Below are 21,553 nucleotides of genomic sequence, written 5' to 3' on the forward strand. Positions count from 1 at the left end.
TGGAAGTTAGGTCCATCAATGGCTATTATCCAGGATGGGTAGGAATGGTGTCCCTAGCCTCTGTTTCTCTGGAAGTGGGAGACGGGAGGGATCACGTGAGGATTACTTGTGATCTCTCTCTCTGAGGTATCTGGTATTGGCCACTGTTGGCTGACCGGATACTGGGCTAGATGAACCTTTGCTCTGACCCAGTATGGCCATTCTTATGTGTGCTTACAATAAATGACAGTGAAATGTAGTGTTTCAAGAAAATATGCAGACCGGTATTTATCTGCCATGCCATGCAGACTCTTCCAATGTGCTAACTTTAGCAATTAAACAAATGTTTTAGGAGTGGTTTTGTCTCTGTAACACCAAGGATGTACAGACTTACAAACAATTGTGTACTTCGTGTATGTGACTACAGTATTTTTTCCTGCAGCTCTTCAATCACCTGTTCATTGGCAGTCAACTACTATAGATAACCAAGACGATGGCTGCCAGCAAGAACAAGAACCAGAGTTCTTTGGTCCTGCACAAAGTAATCATGGTTGGCAGCGGAGGTGTGGGCAAGTCAGCACTTACACTTCAGTTCATGTATGATGAGGTAAGACAAGTTAGCACAATCTGTTGATTAAGCTCCACGAATAATCAACAGTCATTTTGCTGGATTTTTCTCGTGCAATCAGTAAACTTCTTTTAACGTTGTTTGGAACATCAGAAAATTCTGATGCTGTCTATCCAGAAGATAAATGCAGGTTCCATAACGTTTAAAGACAAAGTGCAAAGATTGCATTGAATGAGGAATGCAAGGTATTTAAAGCAGGCATTTCTGTAGTTGTTGACAGCCATTTCAGTCCATCCACACGTGTCTACACTGGAAAGGTTTGGTGACACAAGTAATGTTGACATGCAGAAGTCGCCAAAAGTGAAAAATGGTCAAACTAGTTTTTCTGCCTCCCATTGTTGACACTTCATGACCACATTTCTAGCACCCTGACAACAGGTAGAGCAAAGCATTGTGGGTGAGCATCCCACAGTGCATTGTTGTGAGAAGGCAGAGCTGATCCTTGCACCTCTTGGAATTCTCTTGTGGCTCTGTGAGCTCTCCATACTAAGGAATGTCAAAGCAGCACAGCAGTCTCTCCAGCCCTCCCCATGCAGTAGCAATCTGCCTGCTGCTGTACTCCTAGTACGGGGAGAAAGGAAGCGTTCCAATGATTTGTTCCCCAGCTGTCAGATACTTTCCAGAGCCTTGAAAGAGGAGGGGTGCATACCCACAGGGCAGCAGAGATCACAAAACACTGAGCAGAGCCTTCAGGGCAGGCATTATGGGATACTGGTGGAAGCCAGTTCTCTCAACAAAACAGACAGCAGAGGCCACGCTTGCTCTTCGTTGACAATAAAGGGAGGGGAAAAAACAAAAGTCTCTCCCGGGGTGGAAGTTTTTTGTCACCAAAACTGGGTGTTTTTCCTGACTAGTCACATTGTAATGTAAATGCGCTCACTGTGTTGTTGCCTAAAACTGCCTTTTAGCAACAAAACACGCCAGTGTAGACAAGGTCTCAGTCTCAAGTGTGGCTGGTGCAGTAAAACTGTGAAGTTTTTTGAGACAAGTTAGGATTCAAGTAGAAGTAAGCATACTGCTTATCTATTTTTGAGACTTATGTTAATAAAGAAACAATACCAAGAAGATTGCCAGCTCCCTTCATGCTAATTCCTTAGTGCTAATATACTGGGCACAAGCCTGTTGATGGATGTCCTGTAAATCCTTTTCTAAGTTTTTGTAGCTAATATTCTAAAGTGTACTTAGTCAGACATGTGCAACTGTCACAAGACAGGATGAAAATGTCAGAAAATATGTGAAAAATGCAATCACTAGTTCTGTTCTAAGTAGCCTATGGCCATTTCTAAGCACTCTGACAAGTCATTACAAGAAAAGCATAATACACTAAAATTACATCAATAGATGGTCTTTGGAGTCTGTTCTAAAGGTCAACAGATATGGACTCTTTTGTATCAAGTCAGGGGAGGAGGGGGTAAGTTTCAGAATCAAGCTGTTCTCCTAGTAACCATTCTGGCGGCAACTTGTTTTTCGTTAATGTGCAGGGACCCTTGGTTGGAGCACCTCAGACCATAGTTGGTACAAAAATATGCCTGGAATAGTATGGCTGCCTGATACTGCATATCTGAATCACTTCTGTTTTTAGAGGGGTAGCCTTGCTAGTCTGTTTCAGCCAAAACAACAAGGAGTCTGGTGGCACTTCAAAGACTAACAAATTTATTAGGGCATAAGCTCTCGTGAGATATAACTCACTTCCTCACATGCTTGAGGAAGTGAGTTGTATATCTCAGAAGCTAATGCTTTAATACATTTTAGTCTTTGAAGTGCCACCGAATTGCTTGTTACTTCTGTTTTTGTCAGTCAGACCTAGTACTGTAAACCCCACCTAGAATTTTTTAACCATTTGTTGGGGTTTATAGAGCACTGATGTGTATATAGTTGCAACACTGTACATCCTTTAATAGTAGAGCTGCTGTGTTGTGCACATGCTTCTGTTTTGGAATGGATTTAAGGTATATTCCTACTCAGACAGCACTGCAGCATTCAAACTGTGAGCTGACAAAGACAATAGCCATGCCAAAGTCTACATCTGAGAGAAAGTCACAACTTCTGTTGTGTTATCGGTTTATGCAGGTTGGACCTCCTTGGTCTGGTTCCTTCGATACGTGAACGGTCCCAGATGAGGGAATTTGCTAAACCAGGGAAAGTCTCCTGCCCCCTCATCCTGCCACTCTTCCCCTCCACTGGCTTCTTCGGCCCTGCTGCCAGATGGGCAACACAGCTGCCCCCCTTCCAGAACTGCTGCCTCTGGCAGCACAGCAGCATGCAGCCCTAGCCCCACTGCTACGGCACCAGCTCCACTGCTGGGCAGCATGAGCCCTGGCTGAGCTGCCCTGGTCCCAGCCAAGTTGCTGCGGCAGCACCAGCTCTCCTGCTGAGTGGCATGCAGCCCTGATTGGGCTGCTGACCTGCCTTGGCCTTAGCTGGGTTGCTGCAGCTCTGGTTCCACTGCCACAGCCCCTGACAGGCTTCCTCTGCTGGGCTGCCATGGTCCGGTCTCACGGCCAGCCAGGCTATAGTGGCTCTGCCCCTGCACGCAACAGTGATTGAGCTGCCCCAGCACCAGCTCCACTGCTGGACTGGATTGCCGGGCTGCCTTTGCCCCATTAACATGGCCCCACTATTGCCACTGGGCTGCTGAGGCTTTGGCCCAGCTACCACCAGCCTCGCTGTGTGCATAGCTCTCAGCTGCTGGCCCTCCTCCCTCGGGGCTCTCTTGTTCAGGAATGTCAGTGGTCCGGCCGGATGAGAGAGTCCTTGTTTTGGGAGGTGCAGCCTGTACCAGTGGAGCATCTAGCCGCTAGCTTATTCTGGAGTAAACTCATAGTTTATCAGTTATCATGTAGCAATGGCTTCTTCTGTTGGCTGCGTTTTCTTGGAATGTGGACTCTAAACTGACGCAATGGTATTAAATCCAGTTCCCATTTGTGTGTCTGTAATAGTTAAAATACTAAAGCGAAAAACCTGGCATTAAATAGTCAACAGTGTTTAAAATAAAAAGGCCTTTTAGGGATATAAATACTTTACATTGGCCATTAAAAGTTTGCACCAAAGTAAATGTCCAAAGAAAAGAGTGCTACACCTGAAAAAGAGGTACTGTAGATTTTTGTTCTTATGTTCCTCAGTTTGTGGAAGACTATGAACCTACGAAAGCCGACAGTTATAGAAAGAAAGTGGTTCTGGATGGGGAAGAAGTCCAGATAGACATTCTGGATACAGCAGGACAGGAAGATTATGCAGCTATTCGAGACAACTACTTCCGCAGTGGAGAAGGGTTTCTCCTTGTCTTCTCAATAACAGAACACGAATCCTTTACAGCAACGGCAGAGTTTAGGTAAGCACTGTAGTTGGATGGAGAGGGAAAAATAGATTCAGTTCCTCAGGATGCTTTTTTGATATTTTGCATGTATTTATATAGATCTGTATAGGTTTGATAAGGTAAATAAGGAATGTTTGTTCTGAGGCTCAGTAATGGGTAAAGGATGAAAAGGTAAACTTACTGCTCCTGATTTTCATAAACACACTCAGTGTTCTGTTTATATATAGATCCCTCCACAAATACAAAATTTGTATCTGCGTCTGTATCCACAAAAATGAGCTGTGGATATCTGCATCCACATTTGCAGCGGTGGATACCAGTGTATATAAAGTTGGATGTCCATACGTTTTCAGGGTTCTAGATATAAAATTTGTATACATATTTGCAAAAATGAGCCGTGGATATAAAATGGATATCTGCGGATTTGCAGGACTTCCTAACACCAGAAATCTGTATCTGAACTAACCCATTTTCCTATTTAACTTCAGTTTACACATTAGGACAGTCAGCAGCTCTTCACAATTCTTTAATTATGGTTTGATAATTCTCCATTTTCCCCTACCAAGTAGCTTGAAAGTGACTTTTATTTTGTCGTACAAGTATCTGGACTAATAAAGACAAGCTTTTCAAAGCCAGCAGATGGCTTAGTATTCAGGTTCTGTTTGCCCCTCTCTTCCTCATTTCCCACATCGTAACTCTACGAAAAAGATATAGCCGTTCTGATTTCAGTTGTATCCAGAAGGCATGCTGCCCATAGGAAAGCAAAACAGGCCTAGTAGTCTGTGCATGGAGACATTGTAACACCTTGCATTAAGTGCCAGTGGTGTAGTGCTGTAGACTGTGAAGAAGGGGATCCGTGTGAGGAGTCCTTCCAAGGTAAGAGATTAGCCATAGTATCAGTCCCATTAAGGATTCTTCATGTCACTTTCAAGCCTTTTTTCATTCTTCCTTTCAAGGCTATTTCAGTCTAACTCACTCCTGTGCATCCATCTTAGCCCTCTTAATTCCTTTCTTGAACTGGGGAGATTGGAAGAGAGTTCAGCCTGTGTGTTTAAAAACTACAAATTGCCTGGAACATCCAGTGGGCTGAGAAACCGTTTGATTCAAATGTTACTCTGATAAATGTAGGATTTAGATTGCAATTTCATTTTGTATCCAACTTTGATCTCTGTGCTTAATGTTTATAATCACTTAAAATCTACCTATAGCTGCTCTTGATTGGTACTCCCTTCTTTTCATGTGCCTGTATATTTATACCTGCCTCTGGAATTTCCATTACATGCATCTGACGAAGTGGGTCTTTGCCCACGGAAGCTTATGCGCCAATAAATCTGTTAGTCTAAAAGGTGCCACAGGACTTCTCGTTTTTGCAGATTCAGACTAACACGGCTACCCCTCTGATACTTATCTATAGTTGTTAATCTTATTTTAATGTTTTATCCTTACTGGTGAGTGGTTTTGTCTAAAGTGGTTGGGGAATCTGCTCAGATTACAAAGGTTAGCGAATATTGACTATCTTTGGCTGAAGTGTTGAAGTAATTACTGAGTTTGCATTGTTCATGAGAACCTCTTGAGCAGTGCAGAATGAGACGTTACTGGAGTGTAAGGCTGGGGATAATTATGGAGTTTCCCTGAATATAATTCATGAGTGACCTAGAGAGCATTCATACAACTCAGCTGAGTGTGTGTAAGCCTCCTAACTGCTACATCTGCCTATCCTATTAACAGATATGTCTTTGGCAGTTTGTGTCATTCTGACACCTCATTTTCCTCTGAAAAGCCTGATCTAAATACTTGTTTATAGGTCATTTTGCTTTAGCTATTCTCCATCATCCCTGAATCACTCTTGGTCCAAGCATCCAGCCAAAGTAAGCATTCTGTACTAAGTTGAGGATAGCCGGACCATACCATAAATTTCTGAACTTGTTCAGGTTCCCACCCTGGGATGTGCTGTGCAAGCCCCGAAGATCACATCAAAGAGGAGGCCATCATTATTGAATAAGTTCATGAATAGTTCAGCGGCTGTCAACAGTATTAATGACAACATACAGGAGTTACCCTTCTGGCCTGACGGTTGTGTACGTGAGCCTGAAGAAGAGGCCTAGCAAACTAAGATACCAGCTATCTTATAGTCTGGCAATAATTAATTTCATGGCAATACTTGGAGATCCTTCTCTCTCTGGTGTAATAAGGCAAAGGTAGACCTCTGGCACTGGTGTCCTAGAGTTTTTTCAGGCTGGGCTAACAGACAGCTAACAGCTAACCAACTAAAGTCTAAACCAAAAGTCACAGAATTCCGAGAAAAGGTAAATTTAATACCTAATCGGATACTGAGGTTTCTGAATCTGAGCCCATGAAGGCAACATTATCATCTGCCCCTTGTTCCTGCTTGGGACTTTGAGCTTGGTGTTTAATTCTCTTGCACCCCTTCCAGATGAGCCTAGAATTAGGATTACGACTGTTCCATTTTTATTGTTATAGAATTTGTTTTTGTCACAAAATGATTGGTCAGAAGTCTTGAAGAGCTAAAGGCTCTTAAAGAGATTGTATGAATTTCCATACCGATGAATTGCACCTTTCTGTTCAGTCCCAAAAACTGCAAAGGAGCATAGACCTAGTTGCTTTGATACCTACATGCCTACAGTAAGGAACTCACCTAAAGACTGGCAGAATTTGGCTTTTAGAGACTGTTCCCACGCAGATTCCAAAATAGGATAAAGAATTAGAGGCCAGAAAAGCACTAGAGAAATGTAAATCATATTTGACCTAGTGGGTTCATTTGGGTGTTTGGTAGAAAGGGGAAATGGGAATTATTTGTGTCTGTGGTGTCGGCTTATGTTCATTGACAAAAGTGGCCCACCAAGTCTTCTCAACTAACAGATGGACGACTAAAATGAGCTACCTCTAACTGAAACACAAGCATCTAGATTGGCATAGGTCATCTGAAAGTGGCTGCAAATTCAAAAATATTCCTCTTTTACCCAGATACATTTTGTGTAGCAACATATTGTATGGTAAAATCTTGTAGTCTGTGCACAAGAAACACTGATGTCAGCATTGTTTTAAGGAAGGAGTAGGAAACCTTTTTCCTACCAGGGGCCACTGATCCGTAGGAAAAATCGGTCACAGGTTTCGCGTAACTAGGCAGGTGGGTCAGGCAAGAGGTGCAGACTCTGGGTGGGAGTTGTGAGGCTGGAGTAGGTTCAGGGCCACTGCAGGAGAGGATGCTTATTTCCAGCAGCTCCTGGATTCAGAAGCAGTCAGCATGTGCCCCTGTGTCAGGGGTCAGGTGGCTCTGCACGCTGCCCTCGCCTACAGATGCCGCCCCCACAGCTCCCATTGTCTGTGGTTCCCAGCCAGTGGGATCTCTGTGGGCAGCGCCTGTAAGCAAGCGCAGCACACCAGAGCTTCCTGGATTGCCTTGAGTCAGCACACACAGCTTCAGCCCCATAGGGGGAGTGCCGAGACTCGGGGCTTCCAGCCTGCTGCATGGAGACTTGCTGTGAGTTGGATTAAATTAAGCTAGGGGCCTGAGGTTACCCACCACTTCTTTAAGGTGTGTGGGCCCATTATTTCTTCTGCACCTTGCAGAAGTTGGAGTGTCACTTAGATGTTCCTCCTACCTGAGAAGGGAAACAAAAAGTCTATTTTCTTGTTTGGAGCTGGTGACTTAGGTCTCTTGTTCTGAAGCCTTAAGTGTTCTTTGGTAACTTTTTGCTAAATAATTGATCAGATTGGTGTTTTTTTTTTCTTGTTGGTAAAAATGATCTTTTAAATGCTTTAGTTGTTAGTATTTTTGCCTCATATCTAAAAAGTTTGTGGTATATTTTGATATTGATTTGACCTTTGTCTTCCACTGGAATGTTATCCCGGGAGCATCTCTCACTTCTGTAGAACATCTTCCATTTATAGCGTCTTAACACCACATATTTTGAAATGACAATGTCTCTGATTGCTGAGCCGGGAAAGAGACTATAATATTGGTTTTTGGTTCTGTCAAATAGTTGCTTAAAAATAACTGCCTTCAGCTCGAAGTGATATTTCGGTAGCAAATAAGATAGCTGAAAAGCCTTGTGGTTAACAGTATTAACAATCTGTAATTGGAATGCTGTACCTATATGCAATAAACATATAGCAATAATTTGGCATATGATACAGGAGCTTTTGATTCTTAACAATTAATAAAAGTACCTGAGAGCTAAAAATACTGAATCTGCTCTCTGAGGTCAGGTCTATGCTGTCAACTTACATTGGTGTAACTGTGTTGGTCAAATGGCAAAAAATCCACACCCTTAAGCAACATAGTTACTCCAGCCTGGCCACTGGTGTAGACAGCAATATGTTGATGGAAGATTTTTGTCCTGTTGATATACTTAGCACCTCTAATGGAGGTGGATTAAATACCCTGATGGATGGATGGGGTGGTTACCTTGAGGGAACTTACAAGGTTCATCTACAGTACATAGGCAGTATTCAGCATTGTTGGAATTCCATTAGCAAGAAGTCTCCAACTGCACTTGTCATTCAGATTTGTGTGTGGTTCTTTCTTTAAAGTCTGAGGTAGAAAGAACAATTAGTCCCTTTTTTGCTGCACATCTTTCCAGTTGTTTCCTGCCCTTGCTCCATGACCCAGGAACATGGTGTCCTCTTTAGGACCTGAAGTTCCCACCCCACTGGCCTCTCACCCCCTTCCAGAGGTATCATATCAGCGTTCCTCAGTCTTGCACTGGTCACTGTGGCCAACTGCAACTTCATTCTAGCCCCTTACTTCAGGAGCAAGCCACAGTCTCTGAAGGCCACTCCTCAGTTGGCAAGGTATGGCACAAAGGGGAAGAGGGGACCCAGTCCTGCCTACTACTCTGTCCCAACCCAGCGACCCTCTGGTGGCAGCCTTGTTGTGCCCTCCTTCTCTTCCCTTCTACTGCCTCCTGTTTCCTGGGCCACTTCCTCTGTAACCCCTGCACCTTCCTGGCCTTTGCATCAAGACCTGCAGCCTGGTACATGTCAGTCCTGCACCCTCCCTGGTCAGGACCCAACTGCTGTCTTTCTCCTCTGAGCAGCTCCTTCTTTATAGGGCTACCCCAGCAAGCTGCCCTCTGACGGGCTTCTTAAAATCCTCTCCCTAATTGGCCAGTGCTCTGCAACCGCTCTAGCCTGCTTTAGTCCTTTCCAGTCAGAGAGGGGCAGCTGCCTCACTACACCATCTCATTATACAAAACACTAATTTAAATCTTATGCCCACAACTACTGGACAACTTTTATATATGAGGTTTTGAAATTTGTATAGAAAAGCACCGACACAACAAAATTCATCTAAATAATTATTAGATTAACTATTGTCAGAGCCTTTATCAGAGCTTTATTTCAAGTCAGGCTAGAAATCCTGCTGATAGTCAGATTTTGATAGTTAATGTGAATATTTGCTGGTTTGTCATTTTACCTGCCTATGTGACCCACAAATGCTAACCCTTAGTATCTTGTGATTCTAATAGCTGGTTGTATTTAGGAACATAATTTTTCAATTGTAAAACACTGTGCATTTGAAGTGACCCTAATTGGAGCATCTGTTAAATGCAATCAGCTTTTAATAGAAAATAAAGCGTAAGCAGGTACATTTACTGGCTTTTCTTCCTAATCTTGCTAGATTTGATACCATATTAATTTGATTGCCTGCAAAAACACATTTGTGGGTGTTTATTACATATTGTTCAGTCACAAAATGAAATATGAAAAACGAGCTAACTGCACACTTCATTTCCTAGAAGATTATATTGCAAGTTGACTCAGCATCTGCTGGTAGCACAAGATTTCCTTGTTTAGTTTTGGCAGGAACTCTTAACTTTAACTAGCTTCCTGGATGTTTATACAATACCTTGGAAAATTATGCTGCCAGCTGTTGTCTTAAGCGCTTCTTTTTATTGATTTTAAAAGGTTAAAGTAAAGTAAATCAACTTGCAGTGGTTACAAGATGCCTTCCAAACATATTTCATTGAGCCTCAAAATGCTCTAATCAATCTTTTAGTAGAAGCAAACATACTTCCTTCTGAAGGAGGGGATTGCTATGTGATTAGATCACGTACCCTGTGCCTTTGGAGCAGGATTTTTTAATGTAACCTTCCACAAATCCCTGACCTCTGACCCTGAGTTTTCCCTTCAGTAATGTTGAGGATACTACTTCCCAATTTAGAGGGAGACATAGTGAGCCTGCTGTAGACTGAGACTGCTCCAGCCCCCTCTGCCCGCACCCCCTTTGATCGGTTAAACAGAATGTTTAACCACTTAACCAATTCAATGGGATTTTACATTCCTAGTGAGGGCCCGTTCTGCTCAAGCATAGGCAACCTGAGGTGCATTTCTTCAGGAAGTACCTATGCTGTATGCTTGTAAGATAGCAACCTGGAGCACTGTCTATACTTTCATGAAGCACTATGCTTTAGTCCAAGTCTTTTTTTTTTACTATTGCTTGACATTCACCCATATGTAGAATGCAATTGGGGATTAGTGCTCAAAATGGTAACGAAAGTAACGTATCTGTAACACGATTCTTGATGTGTAGTCCCTATCTGAATTCTACTCTCCGACCTGCTTCCCCTCTGATTTGCCTCATGAGTGGATTTGTGGTAGAGAGGAAAATAGAGACCTGGTCCCTCTGCATCTCCCCTTTATACCCTCAGTATTGAACGCAAGGAGATCCAGGGCACAGACATAGATAAACTGGCAATACTTGCAAGAATTGCCAGTCTCAGGTGTGTAGTGCACCTACAGATCCCACATTTGGGATACACATTGGGATCAGACATCTGAAAGAACTTCCAGTTGCAAGTAAGCTATCTCCATTTCCTATAGTTTACAGTTTGAGTTCCTATTTTCATTGGGCAGCACTGGCTCTGAGCTTGCAATGTTGCCATTCTAAATTTGGAATCCTTTACCCATTAGCATGTATGCATGAGGCCATTCTGAAATGTTTTTTAGAAGGACGATGTGGTGCTCCTTGGCACAGTATGAAGACTGTTTGCTTATTCCTGGTGTCAAGGGTTTTATTTTTGATGCTCTCAGGAAGCTAACTCAGCTATTCCGTTTTTAATATCTGATGACTTAGGGAACAGATCCTGCGTGTGAAGGCTGAAGAGGACAAAATCCCTTTGCTTGTGGTGGGAAATAAATCTGACCTGGAGGAGCGCAGGCAGGTGCCTGTAGAAGAGGCCAGAAGTAAAGCTGAGGAGTGGGGTGTGCAGTATGTAGAAACTTCTGCCAAAACTAGAGCAAATGTAGATAAGGTAAGGCAATGAGCTTAATTTGTACTGCAGTAGAATTCGTCATTCAGTAGTGAGAGACTAATTCTTACTATGTTCTGGGACAAAGGCACAATTGATAGGTGGGTTTTTGTTCCTCTTTCAATAGCCTAAACTAGTAATGTTTCAGTTAATGAATATATTGCACATTAAAGTAAACATTTGTGTTTTGTTTCTATCTATGTAACATGTCAAAATCCCGTTTAATTTGCTTTGTATAGATACAAGTGTAGTGAGCCCTTGTATAATGGCAAACTTTCAGGCGATGTCTTGAAGTATAGTAGATTTCTTTGTGCTCTCAATTCACCGAAGTGCAGGGTTTCATTTATATTACATCTTGAAATGCTCAGTAGAGAGTTACTAACTGTAAGTTCAGCCCATTATAAAACAGTTTCAGCCAGCTGCCCCCACCACCGGTTCCTGTTCCTCCCATCCCCCCTTGCTGTGTCTCAGAGTGGGCTCTTAAAAGCTGCCCCCTCCCCAGCATCAGCTCCGCAGTGCCACCTGTCCCTCCCACTCCGCCCTGCAGCCTCTATCAGAGGCGGCAGAGGAGGCTGCTGCAAAGCAGCCCCTGTTCACAGGGGGTCTGAACTCAGCTCCGATAGAGGCTCCCATGGAGCAGGACCCTCTGTGGATAACCTCTGTATGTGGAGGGCCCAGGTGGACCTGAAGGAGGCAGAGCAGCCTCTGTCCACAAGGAGCTCAGACCCCCCACTTATAGGGGCTGCTGCCACCCCGCACTGCAGCCTCTGTATCAGAGGGCAGCAGGTCTGCATGGGGAGCTGGTTTTTAAACTGGTACAGAGGTAGCAGCATGGGGTAGCAAGGAGTTCCCCAGAAGTGAGGCCAGAGTGCACTGGCTCCTGGTCCCGCCCCTGGGGACTATAGTATAGTCAAGTAATTAATAAGAACTCATGCGGTTACTCAACTATTAAGTTGCCTGATACCTCACATCCCTATAGGTAACATTTTCAGATTTCTTGATGAGCAAGCTAAAGTAATACATATCTCCCTAGTCTGGTTTAACAATGGAAGTGATGGGGGAAGGAGTAGTAGGAGAAAGGTTTTAAGCCTTTGTCTGAAGAGTACTTTACTCCCTGAGTAGCCCTGTTGAAGGCGTATTTCAGGAAGCACAGCTTAAGCATGGGAAACCAAACCAGGAGACCTGGTCTCTTGAGTCCAGTTCTGACTTGCAGCATGACGTGTGTGCTTCAGTTTTATAATCTATAAAATCAGATCGATAATGTTGCAGATTTTGAGTATTTTGGGTTAGTGACTCTTCGTCTGCATTTGGAAAGTGCCTAGCACACTGCACTTCCCTTGTAAATTCACCCTGGATCTCCAGATGAGATTAAAGAAAAAATCAAAGGCTTAACTTTCTCCAAACATGTTACTGGTATCTTTCAGCTTCCGAATAGTCTGGAAATAGATGTATATTGACCATATTACTTATAAATGCAAGGTATGTGGAGGGGTAACTGGTTAACCGGTTATCCAGTAAGCATTGTCTTGCCGGCATGCTTATGGAGGTAACAAGTTAACTGGCTCCTGGCCTGGCTGGAGCAGCCCAGTGGCTGCAGTGTGACAGGCCCTGCATGCCCCAGCTGGAGCAGCCCACCCAGGCCCACTGCACTGTGGAAGGGGGCTGCTCCCATGAGCTTCCACAGTGCAACGTGCTGGGCCGGTTAACCAGTTAAACATAGTTTAACCAATTAACATTTTAAACGGAATTTTACATCTGTAGTTACTGCATTTTGTTACTACTACGTTCTGTCTCAGAGATGGGCAGTAAGTAGCCCGGGGGATGGATGCAGTTTACCAGGGTTAACAACTGGTGGGCTGATGACTCTTTATTTACCAATGCAGCCTCAGGTATGGCTGCTCGCCGTTCCAGTTGGCTGCGGTTCATCATTCCCAGGCACTGGGAGCAGTGACCAGCCGTACCTGTGGGGACACAGGTAAATCATCTGGCAGCCTGCTGGGGGCCAAACCTGGTGAACCACGACTGGCCTTTGGGCTGCCTATTCTCCTCCCTTTCTCTTTCTAGAGAGAAAATGTCATCCTGTATAGACTATTCCGATCTAGCCCTTCACATCTCTTAAGGTTAGGGGCACTCCTGCAACAGCAGTGGCTTAAATTAAATGAGTTTTGTATTTGCCATGTAAACAACATCTTTGAAGTGTGTGAATTGCAACACGTGCTAGTTTGGAATCACTAGGTCTTATTTAAATCTCCTTGTCTGGAGTAAAATGAAGCATTTTTTCTTCTTTTGGGAAAGATCTCGTACTTGTGCTTTTTAGATACAGCGTCTGAGGGTCATGTTCTTGCTATGTCTCAATTATTTGTCTATTATATCCAATAAAATATCTACTTGGGGAACTTTAAGAGCTCACTGTCACACACAAGTTAACTATTAAAAGGATTATTCCAATAGACTTCTGTAATCCTGAGAATTCCATTATTCTAGCTATAGGCTATAGATTAGGCATAGAGCATCTTTTTAACAGGTCAGCTGGTATTTTATTGTCCATCTAAACATTGAAATTGAGTAAAATTATACTTTCTTAAAAAGCATATTCTTGTGCATCTAGAATTTTTAGTATACAGTGTAAGAAGAAAACCCAGGTTTGATCCTGGCTGTCTTTTAAAATTTCTTTTTCCTTTTGTGTTCTAGCTTTAGTTGAGGAAGATTTTTTTCCCCCAATTAGCATATAGGTTTAGAGATTGGGAGTAGTCTCTACTTGACATGTGATCTTTGTGTATTCAGTTAAATTCTGTTTCTAAGAATCTCTAAATTTTTTCCTTCCATAAAATAAGGTTAATATTAAGGTGACGTATTAATTCCATAATGTGTTGAAGGTACTATCCAAGGCTATTTTATTTGTCTCCTGGCTTCATTTTTCTTGAGTTAATTGTAATCATTCTCCTATGATTAGTATAAATGTCATAGATCCCTATAAAAACCCTGCATAACACTGCATATTGCTTTGCTACAATTAAGTTGATACTCATTAAAAAAGGCTTTTATCATTTTGAAACAGGCTGCCGAATGACTTAGTAGCTAGGTAAGTCCTTTTCCCTTCCCCTGATTCATGTACTGCATAAATACAGGTGTTAAATTAGTAGCATTGGGATCTATGTTTAGATTACTCATTTTATTTTATTAGGTGCTTTGTTCTTGTGTTACATTTTTGTTTGCCAAATGCTCTAGTTTATGCATCAATATACCAATTTATTTTCTGCTGTCAGAACTGTTGTTTTAATCTCCAATATGTTTAACTTTCCAGGTATTCTTTGATCTAATGAGAGAAATCAGAGCAAAGAAAATGTCAGAAAACAAAGACAAGAATGGGAAGAAAAGTGGCAAGAACAAGAAAAGCTTTAAAGAAAGATGTTGTTTACTGTGATCCTTAGGAACTGTAAATATCTATCAATGGAATGAATAAGACTTGCCACTAATGGTATAGGGCTGGATTCATGAAAGGAAGTTTGTATTGATTCCCTTATCATATTTTTATTCACTTAACCGCCTTTTAAAATGCAAACATTTAATTTATGAATTAGTCAACAGAAACTCGAGGATGTGTACACTGAAATGGACTCACCTTGTCAGCAAGTTTCAAAGCTGGAATTTTACCTGCAAATATGGCTCTTTGGGCATTTTATTTCTGTCCGCAGGAAGTAATCCTATGTCAATTTCAAAGTAATAGCTTCTTGTTGTCCTTTTGAATCTGTTCTTTTCCCATCAAACCTATTTTGGCCTCACCAAACATCTCTGATTGTCTTAAGTTCAACTGAATTTTTCATTATCTATGCACTCACTGACTTAAATGGGGTTTCTTTTATTAATAATAAATATAGACAAACCAGTATTTGGCAAGACTTTTTCAGATTCTCACAATCTTTAAGTGGCTGTTGATATATTCTGACTGTCACAAGTCTATCTGGCCGCTAACATTTTGAAGTTTTGGGAGTAGTCACTCAAAAGCAAATTAGTATCTGTTCAATTATTAATCAATACAATATTCATGAATCAAGCCTACTGACTGAAATCTGACTTAGTTTGGTAATGTAACATTTGGTATTTAAATGCTGGTTAGTTGTATTTCCAATTGGCTTGTTTCCTCTCATGAGGCTTTTTTTAACACAACAAAAAACAATTATCTGGTGGGTGGGGAGGAGACCTAAAACAGAACTGTATTTATAATTTTTTTAGAAAGGAAACAAATTGGAAATAAATAACAACCCCCCCTCTCCCCTAATTATTATTATTCTGTATTGAGGCTAGATTCATACAGTTGCATCTACTTCATCAGCTCTTAAGATAATGATTTTGAGGAAGGGGACTAAGCTGTTTAAAGTGTAGATTATCTATTTTGTTATATTGAAAAACATGTATTCATGTCTTGTAGATCTACAAACTACTATGCCTCTGCTTTCCATTTTGTTGAAAACAAACATTTTTTTCTTTTTGAGAGAGGACATGGAGCACTGATCACAAAACCATGAGAGTGGAATGAATGTGAGGCTTTTGTGCTACCTCGCAACTTGACACAGTTACTTGGCTAGTAAGTAAGTTGCTAAATGTCGAAAACAAACTTGAAATGACGTTAGGCAACTGTTATATATTATGTTACTTGCTGTTAATTTTTAGTGTACTGTTCCTCTGCACATTTATCTAAAATATGGAGACATTTTTGCTGAGCTTTTCTGTCAAAGCCGCAGTTGAATAGTCTTAAATAATCAACTACCTTAGAATAGAAATGCAAGAAGTATATGGGAAACATCAGTATTTAGCAGTTCTTGTCTCTGAGATTCACTTAAATACTTTTTTCAACTTAATGGTTTCAATCAAGTACCATTTCCAAAAAATATATTTCCATTTTGTTGCAGTAGCAGAAATTATCACCTTTATAATTATCCTGCTTCTGGATTACATTTTATAGAGCTTCCCAATGAAGTACAGAAAAATTCCTTGAATTTTTAACAAGTAGATGCATATTATCCGAAAACTAATAATTTTTCAGCTTGTCTGATTTGTTACTTCAACTGCAGCTACGCCGAGAAAAGAATACATTGTGGAATGAAAGATGCGTAAGTGCTAAACAAACTAATATTGTTAGCTCAATCCTTAAATGGGTGGGAGCATAGCAGAGGCAGGAAGGGTTTAATTCAAAATTTAATGAAGTATCTAGGCATGGCCAAATATGTGTGTGTTAATAATTTTGACAGATCAGTTCTTAAGCATTATTTTTTTTTAAATCATTTTTTTCTTTTTCTTTTTTTAAAGTACAATTGCTGGAATTTGAGGACTGGTCAGGCACTAATTATTTAGTGACATTGAGATTCAAGGAAGTTAGGGTTTTTTAAACCAGGAGACTCAAATTGTCAACATCCCATGTTAAAATATTCAAAATAAATATCCTTATCAAATTCTGATATGTTCTTAAACAGCATTTTTCTTTGTCTGCCACTGCAATTTTGATTATCATTGGTGGAAATATTTTTTCATCTGTTTGTGTCGTGACTTCAACACTTATCAATAAAAATCAAATTCTTCCAATACTAAATGTAGCTAACCTCTAGGATTACTGAAGTATATTCCTATTATCAATTGTTCTAGATTGCTGCACTTGTGCATTCCACTTAGAGATTTGAAAAGGAAAATAAAGTTCAATATACAATGGACCTTATGAGACTGAGGAGTTTCCTATCCTATAAATTCATTGTATTCCATGTCTTGGTGGTGTTACTTGTCAAGTGCCATATCAGAGAGGGAGAATCACGTATTAAATCAAGGGTGCTATAATCTATTTTATTGTTAATTTAAATTACGATATTGTTCTAGGTTGACCATTTTTTGAGCGATAGAACTTTGAAAACGTTAGCCTTTAAAACTTGACAGTTAGGGTCAGAATGGCATTACAAAGCTAGATTGACCCGGAGCATAAAAACATGAAAATGTAGGAGCTATTTGGCTCTTTAAAAACAAAAAACCCTTGTTTACAGCTATTTTATTTAAACCCCGTGCAAGAGTAGTGGGTGTAGTTATGTCATATAACATAAAGGGATGCGTTTGGATGAGATGTTATTACACACTTTACAGTGTCATTCATAGCATCTTAATGCTTAAACTTTTCATTTGTAGTAGGTCTGACTTTTTTCATTGTCTACACTCTGCATTTCTTGATCTGAAAAATGAAAATAGGCTAGTCAGTTTTACTTCTGTTTATAGTCTCTCTGTAAGTCCCTTTCAGATTCTCATAGGTAAGCACAGTGCCTCAGTATTTTTACTGCAAATATAGCTGGTAAATCTTAATTCTTGGAAGAAACTGTTCTCAGTGGCGTTTTAGAAAGATTGATGGGAACACTGGTATTGGTAAGTTGTTTTAAATAGCATATATATTTTTGGTCCAAATCTTTTTTTCCTAACCTCTCTAAAATTTTAGCGGCACTTAGACTTGTAAGAATGTATCATGTTGACCTCCAGTTTTCTTGAATAGCATTGAGAGGAAAAACAAGCATATAAAATATGTCTCATCAAGGTTCACTGGAGTGTAACATTTAATTAAAAAGTGATTTAAGTTGCTTATAAATCAGAGTGCACTTGACCAGAGTCTCAAACAGGCAGCTTATTTAGAACTGGAAACAGGTATGCATTTTGTGCTAATACCTAAAGATCCCATTAACCTTCTTAGAACGTTTGTATTATGTGATAGGAAACACTTTTTAAAAACAAAACAGATATTTTGTTATTGCACAAGGTGTTCCTGTGTGTTGTAACCCCCATCAGACTCACTGCGGGCAGAGTAGTTCTTATTTTTAATGTACAATGAGAACTGGACACTCCGAGTGACTTTCAACAGTAGTAAAAACTTGCTTTGTCTTTTTGAGTTAGACTTGCTTGTGAGGAAGATACTTAGCAGTTTTATGTTCTTTAATCACTACTCATTAACACTTTTCCAAACATCACAGCATTTGCATCAATGGGGCAGACAGCTTGAGAGAACATTCTGTGAGAGCTTTCAGTGTGTCTCTCTTTCCCAAAACCCAGAAGTAACTTACGAACTTGAGACAGCAGCTTTCAGTTCTACGTTTCAGTTATGTCAGATGCAGAAAAGAGAACTTTCCTGGAAATCTCTTCTCAGTTTGTTGTCCGTGAACAAGGGATAACTCAGTGGTTTGAGCATTGGCCTGCTAAACCCAGGGTTGTGAGTTTGCCATTTAGGGATCTGGGGCAAATCTGTCAGGGATGGTACTTGGTCCTACCGTGAGGGCAGAGGACTGGACTCGATGACCTCTCAAGGTCCCTTCCAGTTCTATGAAATAGGTATATCTCCATAACAAGGTAGCTACTTTGGTTCAAACAAAATTTCGTAAGTGGCCAACATTTATCTTCAAAAATACTTGTGTGAAGAACTGTTAGTCTGATTTTTAATATACCAGCCAGGTAATAAACTGCATTCCTGGCCTGGAAGTTGTGTGGTGGTGGTGTGTTAAACTCCTTGTCTTGGGAAGTGCCTCACACTTGGCTGTTCTCTGTCCTCCCAAGTAGAGGGAGTACCAGAGTGACCTCAGGTGATTTCCAGTTCTGTTTGGCTGGAGATACATAAACTCAAGAGGGGGTTGTTGAGACTGCGATAGTAGTTAAAGGATGGAGGAAAGAACTATGTTTTCTTGTTGGGGGCCCATAAGAAGGGGCTGAAATGAACCATTTTCTGAGCTGATCCTAATCTAGATGTGCAATCATAAATCAAGTGTGGAAAGTGGAGAGAATTTGGTAGGTTAGCAAACACATATATCCTACTACCCATGTGAATTAAAGCAATTGAAGGTTCAAAACTGCAGCTTTTGAAGGTCAGGTTTAAGCAAGATTGGGGTCACAGTCAGAAACGTTCCCATCAGATTACCATGACAGATCTTTCCAATGATTGTCCGCTCTCCTTAAAACCTGGATGCATGGAACAATATTTGTGAAAACGTGAGTCTGATAGTCACGCAGGACTAGAATGCCAGAACTTGAGTATATTACTAATGCAAAATGTGGTTTCAGTATTAAAATTGGGGGTAAACTGGCTTACATGGGAATGGGGATAGACAGTCTCTTTCCTCTGCTGTGGTACCAATACGATCCACTTCAGTAGAGAGCATGGTTACACTCTGAAGGCTGTCTAGCACATCAGGCTTCATTTCTAGTGTGTGTAGAGTTATCCTTGAGGCAACTCACCACTCATTAGTATTAATGGGCACCTTTGAATTCTAACTCTGAAAGGTGCCACAGATTATATAATAAAGAAACTGACCTGACCCTCAACCTTACAGGGATCTCTCCAGGTCAGAGATCCATTAAAACAGTGAGGAGAGAAGCTTCCCTGTTGCTGTCCATTACTTACATGTTCTATGGATTGACGTATATTGGATATGTTAATTCAACCTCTGAGAGCCCTGAACAAATTCACATGGCGTTTTTTAGGCAACATGCAGAAGGGCACACCTGCATACTTACTGGGCGTTAGATATTGGTATGACTTCAATGGCAGCCAATCGGCGTTCCAATTGTAGCCTATAAAGCTGTTTGTTTTGCATTTTAGAAAAGAATCCAATTAAAATCACCTTAGGCATTAAAATCACAAAACATTAATCTTTCTTCAGATATAAGAAGGGTAAATCCTTGTCATACCCAAACCACACAATATACATTGTGTTAAATCCATTTAAAAAAGAAAGCTAAACAAAATTAAATCAGTGGTTTTGCAAGAGCCAACAGAATTACTCTACCTCCCACCATCACCTCCCATGAACGGTTATCTAGCTCATTAAAGTACTGAGGAAAGTGAATTTTTGATGTTTATTATAGCAGTTGCCATATGGGACTTGAGTTTGCTATATAGCTTAGACTTTTGCACCAAGGTCCAGGCCTATGGTTCATTCCAATAGCATTTCCAGTGTAATCTTCAGACCGCACAGGAATAGTAGGAGTTACTTTTGGGGTAAAAAAGGAGAAAACATCCTTTTTATTGGAGCCTCAAGTACTATGTATACCATAGTGAAGTGATACTAATGACAGGAAGGATTAAAAAGAAATTGCCTTTTTCAATTATGTATGCTGTACTACACAGTGTAAATTCTACTTTACTTCTGTAGATCAAGAAAAAATCTTTTTTTCAAACGTTGCACAAACATTTCTTTAAATGTTCATAAAAATGTATTTTAGCCATTTTGTATTCATTATCATGCTAATCCAACTGATTTGTATTACTATTGTTAATAAAAAGAGAAATATGTACAATACATTGCTTGCTTTGCTGGTTATTAGTAGTATTGTCACGCCTTCGCTCCTCCTTACTGGACCTACTATGTGTTTACAGTTGTCTTGGCAAACATCCCACAGTTATCTATCTGGTTAGCTTGCCCTGGGCTATAGTCTTTCAAGACCATTCCCCCTGCCCAGTAACCTGGCTCAAAGCAACTGTTGATTAAGTAAACTAGTGGCACAGTAGGAACTTGTGGAGACAGTCCTCTCTGGTTTTCCAGTCATGCAAGAACACTCACAAAGCTATCCTAAAGTACAGGGCCTCAAAAATTGGGTGCCATTTGATGACAGAAGGGTCGTAGTGTATGTCTTTACTCAAAATACTGCAAAAACAGCTTGAACAGGTGGATTTCACTCTGTGCTGTACTTCAGGTCCCTTTTGGTCTACAAAGTGGCCTTTTCCTAATGGATTTCTTCCTTACTGAAGAAAAACATCTATTCACCTGACAATACAAAGGTGATGAAAATCAAAACAAGAGACTTTCAAGTGAGAGCAAGAGGTGAACCTGCTGTTACTATTTCAATGGTGTCTGGAGCCTCACTCAGGATCGAGGCCCTGTTTCCCTAAGTAACCTACAACTACATGGTAGAATTCAAGAGTTTACAATCTAAGACAAGATGTGACTATGCCCAGTTTTGGATGCACATATGAGGAAAGATTTGAACATGAACAATCCATAGGGCAAAAGCAAAAATGATAAAACGTTTAGAAAACCTGATAGAGGATGAAAGTTTTAAGAAACTGGACACGTCTAGTCTTAATAAAAGATGATGAAGGATCTCTTAAGTTTTCAGGTATGTTAAGGGCTGTTATAAAGAGGATGGTGATCAATTGTTCTCTATATCCACTGAAAATAGGACAAGCAGTAATATGCTGTATGTGCAGTAAGGAGTACTTGCATTAGAGGTTAAGACATGTTACTGTGGCCACGTCTACACTGGCCTAGAAAATTGATGCAAGATATGCAACTCCAGCTCTGTGAATTATATAGCTGGAGTCGACGTACCTTGCACCAATTTTCTGGG

General features: G+C 40.8%; 1 protein-coding gene across 4 annotated transcripts in view; it reads left to right on the forward strand.

The window, feature by feature from the left end:
• RALB (RAS like proto-oncogene B) overlaps positions 1-20,505 on the forward strand; it is a 72,715-nt gene extending 52,210 nt beyond the window's left edge. For 3 of the 4 annotated variants that reach the window (XM_006137715.4, XM_075933070.1, XM_006137716.4), the window contains exons 2-5: positions 422-586; positions 3,730-3,938; positions 11,023-11,200; positions 14,502-20,505. In XM_006137715.4, the coding sequence (XP_006137777.1) occupies positions 473-586; positions 3,730-3,938; positions 11,023-11,200; positions 14,502-14,621 (621 nt within the window). In that variant the 5' untranslated portion in view covers positions 422-472 and the 3' untranslated portion in view covers positions 14,622-20,505. Of the gene's footprint in view, positions 1-421; positions 587-3,729; positions 3,939-11,022; positions 11,201-14,255; positions 14,280-14,501 lie in introns of all 4 variants that reach the window. The other variant, XM_075933071.1, reaches the window with a different exon arrangement.
• The last annotated feature ends 1,048 nt before the right edge of the window (positions 20,506-21,553 follow it).

The sequence above is a fragment of the Pelodiscus sinensis genome, chromosome 7 (genome assembly GCF_049634645.1).
Source record: "Pelodiscus sinensis isolate JC-2024 chromosome 7, ASM4963464v1, whole genome shotgun sequence".
Taxonomy (NCBI): Eukaryota; Metazoa; Chordata; order Testudines; family Trionychidae; genus Pelodiscus; species Pelodiscus sinensis.